Raw genomic sequence first — 10,867 nt, forward strand, 5'->3', positions numbered from 1 at the left:
AAGAATATCAACAGTGCATGTATTGAATGAAGATGATGTTACTATACAACACTGTAGCTGTTTCTGTACATTGCTGAAAGCTGTTAATATTTTCTTTGAGTCTCTTTATATTTGATAAGTCAGTAATATATTTCAATACACTTTCTCTTTCATTATCATCATCATCATCATCATCATCACTATTATTACCATTATTATCATCACTATTACTATCATCATTACTATTATCATCATCATTATTATTATCATCATCATCATCATTATCATTATATTATTTCTGACTATCTCTTCTGCCTTCACCTCTCTTCAATACTCACTAAAATTAATCATGTCATCTCTCTTCAAATATTCTGCGGTTCTGCGGATCATCAAGGCGCGTGAGCACTGTCACAGATTGAAGAAAGAGAAGAAGAAGGTGTTCAAGTAAGAAAAGACAGATCATAAGACATATTATGATGCCTTGAAGAGGCTCTGTAAGAGAGTAGAATAATAATGATTTTAAGTAACACTTCTGATAGATTTAGACTGAACTAAGTATAGAAATAATGCAGATGACATCATCTGTGAGAGATTGAAGAAGAAGACAGTGAAGAGTCTTATACAGCAGTAATAAGATCAGAAGAAGTTCTGAGAATAATTTGAAATCAAGATGAAGAGAGAGAGAGAGAAGAAGAGTGTTACTGTAAATAAGCAGTGATAGAAGAAGATTGAGAGAGTGTTAAAGTAAGAGATAAAGAAGTTAAAACTGATAAGTTTTTTATTTATTGAGAGATAATGATTTTTGATAACACTTCTATTCTCTAATTAATTAGCAGGAGCTGGCAGAGAAGAAGAGAATTGAGATCTTATTCAGATCTTAAATATGCTTCATGATTCAGAATATTGAGAAGACAGCTCTGCTCTCTGAGCATGTCAATCTGCTTGTCACTGAAGTGGAACCTGAGACAGCAGACCAGGAAATGCAGGATTTTAAGACACAGATTGACCTGGCTGAGAAGAAGCAGTAGAAACCCTTTTCTGAGAAGACAGTGAAGAGAGATTTTAAGATGATTATTATCTCAGATGAGAAGAAGAAGAAGAAGAAGAAGAATGAGAAGTGAATTGTAAAGAATGATAAGAAGAATGAGAAAGAGAAGAAAGATAATAAGTAGAAAAAGTTTTTTTCTTTTTATATTAATTAGTTTAGTTGTAAGTTCATAATTATTAATAATTGAAATTAATTTTGAGTTTTTAAAAATTATTGTACAAGTTGTAATCAAGTCAGGAATAATATATATATATATATATATATATTTAACTATCATGATTCACAAATCACTATAATGTATAAGTATTAACATTTTTTCAACATTGATATTCACAATATTAATATATTTTTAATGATATTATCTGATAACACAATTTAGTAATACTCTCTTTCACAATATTAATATATTTCAAGAAATATGACAGAGATTAATCAAGATTATTTATTTACTTTTATACATTGATAATATTCAATCTGAGTTAGTACTAAAATTATAACTAAGCTAAGAAACAAGATTATTTTCTCTTATATTAATTCTTCTTACACACATCAGTGATCAGTTATTGAAAATAAATTATTATCTTTCTTAAATTATTATCATATCTTCTGAATTCACTTCTTTTACTTCTATTGAAGATTCACAAACTCTTCAAGAAATCACTGTAAATTACAAAGTCTATGTTGTTTACAATTTAACACAGAATACTCTCTTTTAATCATGATGAATAATCACTTCATTCTTCACATCTGATTCCAGGTCATGAAATTTATGAAAAACTCAACATAAATATTGAGATGAACTATGAAATAATTATCAACAGGTTGTATTGTAGATTACTGAAGAGTCATCTCTCTACTGTAATCACTGCAACTTCATTCAGAAACATTCATCATAAACTGATTATAGCTCTGAAGAAATTTTCTAACATCTGAAGTCATCAGAATGCAGATAATAAAAGAAAAATAATCAGAAAATTACTACTGAGCTGATAAGTTACTCTATCAGATAATGATTTTTAATAATACTAACTTTCTAATTTGAAGAAAATTATGTGAAAATGATTCTGTATCAGTACTCTGATTTCATAACTCTCATCTGATAACTTCTGTGAACAATTACTTTACATATGTATATCTCTGAATCTTTCTCTTTAATCAATTGAAAACCCTGAATTCTGAACACTTCTTCAAATGCTTAATTCAAATCTTCATATTTCACATTGATTCTGTCTTCAGTTCAATCTCAAGACATACTACAAAGTTAATATACAATATCTAGAATCAGAGTTGAAGAATCATCAAAGAGTGTCTCTCACAGTGAATGCATGAACTAGTATAAACAATCTTGCATTTATAAAAGTTATATGTTATTACATTGATGAGAACTGAACTTATTAAGAGACATTAATTGAATTTGAATCATTGATCAGTAGTCATACTGAGAATTATATGACAGAGATATTAATGACTGTGATTAAAAATGACTATTGAGATATTAGTCTCAGTCTTCTTACAATTACAACTGATAATGCTGTGAATAACTACACTATGATGAAGAGCTTGAAGCAAAAATTGGCTTTGTATTTCTGAAATGATAAACAAGGTCATATCTCCTGCATTGCTCATGTGGTTTAACTTGTGATACAAACACTGATAAAGAATCTTAATATCAAGATAAAGAATAATAAGATGACTGATTCTTGAAATGAGAATGAGATGAAAGTAATTACTCAAGTAACTTTTACATTCACTTTGCAAAAGATAATGTTTTTTAATAACACTTTTTAATATTGCTTTTTGATAATGCTTTTTGATAATACTACTGTTAATTTTGAATAGATTGACTAATAATTTAAATATCATAGATTTGAAACATTGCTAATGTGATTTATACCTCTTCTAAATAACAATAACAATTTCATGATATTCAATAAATAAACAAATCAGTCACATCACTGAATATGATACAGAATATTAGAATATAGTGAAGTTCAATATATAAGATAACTGTTTAGACTCTTTGATTGCATCAGATGATTGATCATTAAGTGCAACACTCTGATCAGAAAAAGATTCAGATATTGAAACTTTCTGATATAAAGTAAACTCAGTTGAAATATGTGATTGATTTACTGTTTCAGTTTTATAAGATAATAAAGACAGTCTTAATCACTTGTACATCAATGCTGCAGTCAGCCTGGTGAGTGTATAACAGTTTATTTACTCATCTTGAAAAGCAGTTGAATTACTCAAAAAGAAATTCAGTCTGAAATGATGCTATAGCACAGGCTATTGTTACTGTAAGAAATAAACTGGCATATTACTACAGCAAAATGAAATAATCTTTTACAGAGTACTATGCTATAGCAGCTCTACTAGATCTCTTCTGTTGAGTTAATATCTACACTTCTCAAGATTAGATAGAGAAGGAATGAGACTCATATATCAAATTAGCCTGAGACTACTATAATGTCAACTATCAGAGATTTGAATAAGTAGATGTTTAAGATGTAAAGACAGTGAAATATAATTCTCTAGTAAGTAACAATCTTTGATAATACTTCATATTACATAGAACTATAATACTAACTTTGAAACAGAACTTGCATACATTGATTACAACTGAAAATCAGGCAAAACTACATACTTGTAAAACTGAATTTGACTGCTATCTTCAAGATGATTCAACAAATTTATATATCAAATCAATTCTAGAGTTATGAAAAATTGTTGAGAGTATATATTCAACTGTTGCACTGATGATGTGTGATATTCTGACAATTTCATTGACAGAGATGGGAATGAAGTGAAAGTTTAACTCAAGTCAAGATATTTATCACTATCACTGAGAACAATTACAAGGAGAAACAATCAAGAAACTCATGATTGTAAAACATGAAATTATCAGACAGTTTAATATCTCTGATCACAGTATATCAGAGAAGTGTAGTTTTCATGAGAAAGTGAAGAATAAACTTACACAAGAATGTATTTAGTTGTTTCATAAGTGTTATTAATAATTATTATCAAATTCTGATTATATAAGCAATCACTGAATGAACTGAATGAGACTGATTTTGATCTTCAGTCTCAGTCTCATTCTGATTTTGAAAGAATGATCATCTTTCACAGTTTATCCTGGAAAATTACTCTCATTTCACTGTTCTTGAATTAAATCTGGTTATTTTTCACATCATTTCTCTCAGAAATGATTCATTTTCAGATTTTTTTGAGGCTTGGTTCTGATAGAACTCACGCCAAGAAATGTATGAGATCAGACCAAATGGAATCAAATGTGAAATTCATGGTCCCGGCGGTCAGTCTACTTATACTTTTCTATAGTATACTCTTCTACAGTGCTGCAGCACTAACTTCTCAGCAGATAAAGATATCAGTACTAAAAACTTCAATGATGAAGAATGAGTTTAATAAGAATGTAATTATTAATAAGTAGATTCTAAGATTCTCTTTTTTTACTTTTTCAGTAAGCTGCAGTCTTATTAGATTAGCAGCAGCTTATAGATTAATTAATATTAATCTTTTTATTAATTTTAAATATCTCTTTCTTTTCTTATTAACTGCTTCAGAAATTTTATACTTGTATAATCTTATTAAACTTTTAAAAAACTTTTTAAGAGAAAATAGAAGAAGAGTGTTACAGAGTCTATAAGATATTAACTTATCACTGTGAGATTATCTCTAAAAAACTCTTTGAGAAAAATAAGAAGTCTTTAAACAGTATTTCTTACTTAACATCTCTGATATGTAATGAGATAATCTTTATTAACTGTTTTATAGCTTGCAATCTCTTTCTCAGCATTTTTCAAATACGTAAGTAATTCTCATAAATTCTCTGATAATGAATAATTTTCTTATTTAATAAGATATTGAAGCTTACTGTAATATATTCACTTATTTAATATTTTCTTTATAAGATATTCAGTATCATTCTCAATCTTAATATTATTCAGCTGAGACAGCTCTACTCTGAGACATTACTTATAGAGCTTTAAATAGAAAATGTGAAAAACAGAATAAATTGATTTTAATTCTGTGAGTAATTTTAACTTATATATCTGCTTACTTATCACTCTTATTACTGAGAAAGATTCTAGTCACTACTTACTGAGCTTCTTATATAGTTTTATTGTCTTGATATTCTTTGCTGAAAGTAGTACTTAATTCTCTATCAAGAACTTCATTAAAAGATGTTTTTAATTATAATATTTTATCTACTACTTCTGAATACAGTGAATACTTTTCATCATCTTCTTATAAATTTTATTCAAAAGTTTCAATCTCACTTTTACTTCTAATACTGAGAAATACTTCATTCTCTGTATCTGTCTAATATTCTGACTATCTATTCTCTTCTTTGAAATGTCATCTGTGATATCACTGAGTAATGAAGAATTATATTTATAATAAGTATAGAAAGAAGATATCTTTAAGATTACATTCTTTATATTATTATATATGAATTCAGTAGTTAAAAGATGTTTAAGCTAATCATTCTGATAATATAAATAAAACACTTAAAGATGCTATTCTAGTGTCTGATTCTGATATTTAGTCTGATTATCTGTCTGTAGATGAAATGTAGTACTGAGAAGACATCTTATTATAAGATAATAGTAAAAAGTTAATCAGTATTTACTGATGAAGAGAGATTCTCAATCTATTATTAATGATTTCAGAGCACTGTGATCACAAATGATAATATTTAAAAATAGATCAGTCAATTCAGAGACTTTAATCTTTTTATAAATAGAGATATATCTGATTATCTTTATAAAGTGATTAATAATGATTAAAATTGAGTTATATTCTTTGACTTCTATCAACTTCAGCAGATCAACTATGAAATTCATTAATAGATTCTATTATAAGCTCTTTGAAATAGACAGTGATATCAACTTACTGTATTACTTATACTGTGAGATCTTTATTCTTTAACAGATATTGTAAGTCTTAATATACTCTTTAATATCTACTCAGAGCTTATCTTAAATATATTTATATTTTAGAAGCTTCTCAGTCTTCTCTAATCTGAAGTATCTTATATGAGAATTATTATAATGAATTCTTAATAACTTCTGATACACTGTTCTGCTATAAGAGATAAAGACTGAATTATTTAACAGTAGAAGTTTATATTCTTCTAGTTATCAGTGACTTGATTTCTTAATAGCACTGTCTCACTCAGAGTCTGTCTCTTTTAAGTTTAAATCAGATTTTTTCTTCTTCAACTTCTGAATTTAAGCTATAGTAGAGATATCTCTCTTCTGTAATTTATCAATGAATTTTAAAAGTAGTCAGATTGAAAGCTTGTAGACTGTTTCATTCTTTATTAATTCAATAATTATAAGATATGATATAAGAAGCTTATAATCTTCAGTGTCAGTTCTCTATAAGAATCTGAGTTTTCTTTCATCTTCTATACTGAGTTACACAGCTGTCTTATCAGTGCTGTTTCTAAGCTTTAGAGAATCTTAACTCTCTACAGTCAGCTTCTTCTACAGTGATAATAGAGATTCTTTTATAGAATTCTTCTTCATATTAACAATATTATAATCAGGTCATCTAAACAGTGTATCAGTGAGATTAAGCTGATCTGAATAGTATCAGATATAGAAATTATACTCTGAAAGCAGCTTCACTTATCTGACTTAATGTTCTGTCAAGCTCTTTGTTATTAAGAAGTAACACAGATTTGTATAATTAGTAAAAACTTACACTAAGTACTTACTACTCTGAAGATAATATTATCAGATCTTAAAGAATTTAACAATTACTAACATCTTCTGATTATAAGTATTATATCTTCTCTGTATAAGTAATAACTTCTTGAAGAAGAAGATCACTGATCTTCATTTATAGTATTTTATAGACTCTGTAAAAAAGTCTTCTTCCACAGATAATTCATTATCTATTTTCTCAGAGATAATTATTCTCTAATTCTTTCAACATTGAAAGATCTTCAGTGTTAACTGTGAAAAGATTTCACAGACTTTATTCTCAGATATATCAGTCTCACACTGACTAAGTAAGTCAGAATTAAAGTGATTCAGTATTATAATATCTGTGAAAGCTTGTTTCAATTCTGTAAACATCTGTACAGTGTCTTGAGTGAGAATAAATGATTCTGTTTTTCTATCTTTTACACTTCTCTTTAACAGATCTGTAAGAGAAGCAGTAATTTATGAATATATATAGATGAATTATCTATAGAAATTTACAAATTTTAGAAATATCTGCATCTCACAGTATATCTGCAGTATCAGTCAGTTTTCAATGACAGAGATCTGACTTCTGTTTCTTGAAATGCTATTTATCTTAATAATATAATCTAAGAAATCAATCTTCTGCATGTAGAATGAGTATTTTTAAGTGTTTATATAGAGTTGATATCATCTTAAGTGACTCAACACTTCTTGAATATGAGTATCATGTTCTTTCTCTGATTTTAAGAAGATTAGAATATTATTCAGATACACTATACAGAAGATATTGACAAGGTCTCACAGTGTCTTATTTATATAGATCTGAAAGATGACTGAAGTGTTATAAAGATTAAAAGATAAAAGAAGATATTCAAAATTGCTGTATTTAGTATAAAAAGTCATTTTTCAAACATTGTCTTTATTAACTCAGATTCTATGATAGATATTCTGTATATTAATCTTTGAGAACACTTTTACTTCAGATAATTAATCAATCATCTCATTAATTAATAGTAATGAATAGTAATTTTTAACTATTATCTTATTAAGATCTCTGTAGTCTATACATAGATATAGTCTATTATTCTTCTTAAGTGTAAAGAGTATAGACATCTCTGTCAGACTCTTTGATGAATATATTCAGTTCTTCAATTATGCTTCTTCAAGATATTTACACAGAATATTCAATTTCTTTATAGATAAGTTATAAAGAGATTCATACAGTACTGTTACACTGTCTTTAAGATAAATCTTATATTATATCTTAATATTAGAAAACTTCACTGCTTTTCTTTCTGAAAAGACATTCTTAAAATCTATAAAGAGATGTTATATACATCTGTCTTTAATAATAAATACTGCTGCTAATCTTGCAGTGAGAATGATGACTTCTTCATCTATTTTTAAGTCTTAATCATCTATTATATAGTATATTAACTCTATCTTTTTCTCAAGATTCTTCTGATGAAACTCTTCAAATTTCTCTATCACTGTCTCTTTATCAGTGAAGCAGTATCATTACATCTGAGTAACTCAGTCAATGAGAGAATTGTTTTCTCTCAATTATAGAAGATCTAGAATAATGTTCTCATCTATAATATTAACTATATGAAGAAGCAGACTACTCTTCTTAAAGATTTCTTCTAAGTCTGTAATCACACACTTTGCTTGAATTATGTTAAAACAGTGATATTTCATTTCATCAGTAAATTTCATATGATCTGATAGATCTATCTTCTTTCAATTCTTTATCAAAGAAAAGAAATAGAATATGAAGTTAATATTCACTTTAGAGTTAAGTAGACATCTCACTGATATCTTCTTATTTAAGATATGTATTATGATCATAACATAAACTCAGAGATATAAGAATTATTAATTCTTTATTTCTTTCTCTTCTTTATCTTTCATGAATATGTTTGTCAGAAGAGAAGTTAACTTTGAGAAGATATCTTCTCAGTTTCTTCTCTTCTTCAGCTTCTTATAATCACTAATATAGTGATTATCAGCTTCACAGTTGAAACAGAGATCTTTATCAAATCTTTTTTAATATTTCTTCACAGTGAGTGAAGAATCAGAATACTTGAAATTCTTCTTTACTTTCTTCACACTGAAGCTATCACAGTGCTGTTTAAATTTCATCATTGATTACTTAGAAGAGATTTTATTAGTCTTTTTCTCAGAGAATTAATTATTTAAATAGATTTAGAAAGTCAGGTTAACAAGCTCAGTGTAATTAATTAATAAACTCTGATATTATAATATTATTATCTGCATCTTATAAGTCAGCTTCATGAGATAAAGCTGTATTTTTAATTAATTCAAATTATCAGCTAATTTCTCTCAATATTCTTCAAATCTTGTATTAAAATTGAAAGAATTCTTATCATCTTATTAATATAATGAGTTAAACTGCTGTACTGCTGTAAAGCTATAATTACAGTGATCTTTAATTTGATTCAGTAGAAAGTTCTTGAATTCTTCTTAAGTCATGATAGTATTGATATACTTAAGCTTTCTCTTCTTGATAATTCAAGTAGTCACAGAGATGTCTTTAAGAAGATTAACAGCATATATTACTTATATCTCATGAGTATTATACTGACTCAGATTAAGACAGAATTTTCATTCAAGAGTACAGATAAAGCTGTGAAATTCAGATAAGATATTTTTCTTATATCTCAGAGAATCTTTAATCTTAATCTCTCTATCTTTATAATAGATATAGATGTGTAGAGACTGCAGCAGTGATAGAGCAGTTAAAGAGCTTATATTAAAATATACAGCAGGTTCAGAAATCTCAGATTTCTGTCAAAGTAGAGATGTATACACTCTAGAGAATGATGTGATATTTTTCTCAGAGAGTGAGATTAAGTCAGTCTCAGTGTAAGTGTATAAGACTATATCAGTCTGTTAGAGCTTGACTGATTCAAACTTATAATCAGATTAAGTGATTTGAATTGTAATATAATGAAACTGAAGCAGTGACTAGTCAGTGATATTATATAGAAGTAGTTGTTTAAGAAGCTGTATAAGTGAGCTTGACTATCTTGCTTGAATAGTGAGCTTGTAGACTACAGGGTTATTGCAAGAATATCACAGATATGATACTTAATATACTAAGAAGATTGTATGAGACATACAGTAACTCTTATATATATTTCAGTAGAAGAAAAGAAATGAATTACTGACTTCTTTAATGAGAAGTCAGCATCTAGCTATTCTATATAGATAATAAGTGAATACTCTTTTCTTATTTCATGAGTGAGAATAGTCAGAATGATATCTCAGCAGTATCTCATTGTTAAGAAAGAGTAATCTGCTGACCTTGTATAGAAGCAGAGTTCTTATATTCATCAATCAGATCTTTCTATGATATATCTGAATGATGTCATAGAGTGATTGAAAACTGGTTTGAACGGGATGAAATCATCCGCATGAAAGCGATGAGCCGTGTGAAACCGCAGCGGGGCCTTGGCGCGGTCAGGGGCGTGACACAAATACATCTTTTATATCAATAAAAACTGCAGTTGAGACCAGGCCTTCATGCTTTGCTACTTGAATATCATGAATAACTGAGAGAACAGTATTAATTGCAGAACATTGTTTTCTATCTTTCATTTATTCATTAAATAGAAGAGAATCACTAATAGAGCTTATAAAAGATAATCTAGTAGCTATTATCTTTTCTAGAATTTTTTTCAAACAGTTCAACAGAGATATTACTCTATATAACTTAGAAATTAAAGTCTTTCTATTAGATTTTGCAAGGATTACTTCAGTAGCTTCTCTTCAGCATTCAGAATGATAATCATTTTTTAAGAGATTGAAAAAGAGCTCAAAATATTCATTCTTCAAGTAGAAATATGTGTTTTAAATAATTGAGTGATTAATTGAATCAGGCCCTGCAGCAGTTTTAATTGAACTTGAGAATATTACTGACTCTAGTTCATCATATGTAAGCTCAGGTCATTCCCAGTTATTTTCATTAATATATTCATGAAATGACATATTCTTCTCTTCTAAATGTGATGAGTTTTGAAAGAGAATTCTTATAAAAGCTTGACATTTTTTCTCAAAAGAGTTTGCTGTATATAATTCATTCTGAAATTCATAT

At 27.7% G+C, this 10,867-nt stretch overlaps 1 protein-coding gene across 1 annotated transcript; it reads left to right on the forward strand.

Annotated features, from left to right (window-relative positions):
• Nucleotides 1-328: 328 nt before the first annotated feature.
• On the forward strand, nucleotides 329-610 carry BDCG_17128 (uncharacterized protein; the record flags this gene model as incomplete). The annotated part of the gene is made up of 2 exons (XM_045426282.1): nucleotides 329-423; nucleotides 541-610. The coding sequence occupies 2 exons, from the start codon at nucleotides 329-331 to the stop codon at nucleotides 608-610; spliced, it is 165 nt and encodes a 54-aa protein (XP_045281265.1).
• Nucleotides 611-10,867: the final 10,257 nt, after the last annotated feature.

This window comes from Blastomyces dermatitidis (assembly GCF_000003525.1).
Source record: "Blastomyces dermatitidis ER-3 genomic scaffold supercont1.5, whole genome shotgun sequence".
Classification (NCBI taxonomy): domain Eukaryota; kingdom Fungi; phylum Ascomycota; class Eurotiomycetes; order Onygenales; family Ajellomycetaceae; genus Blastomyces; species Blastomyces dermatitidis.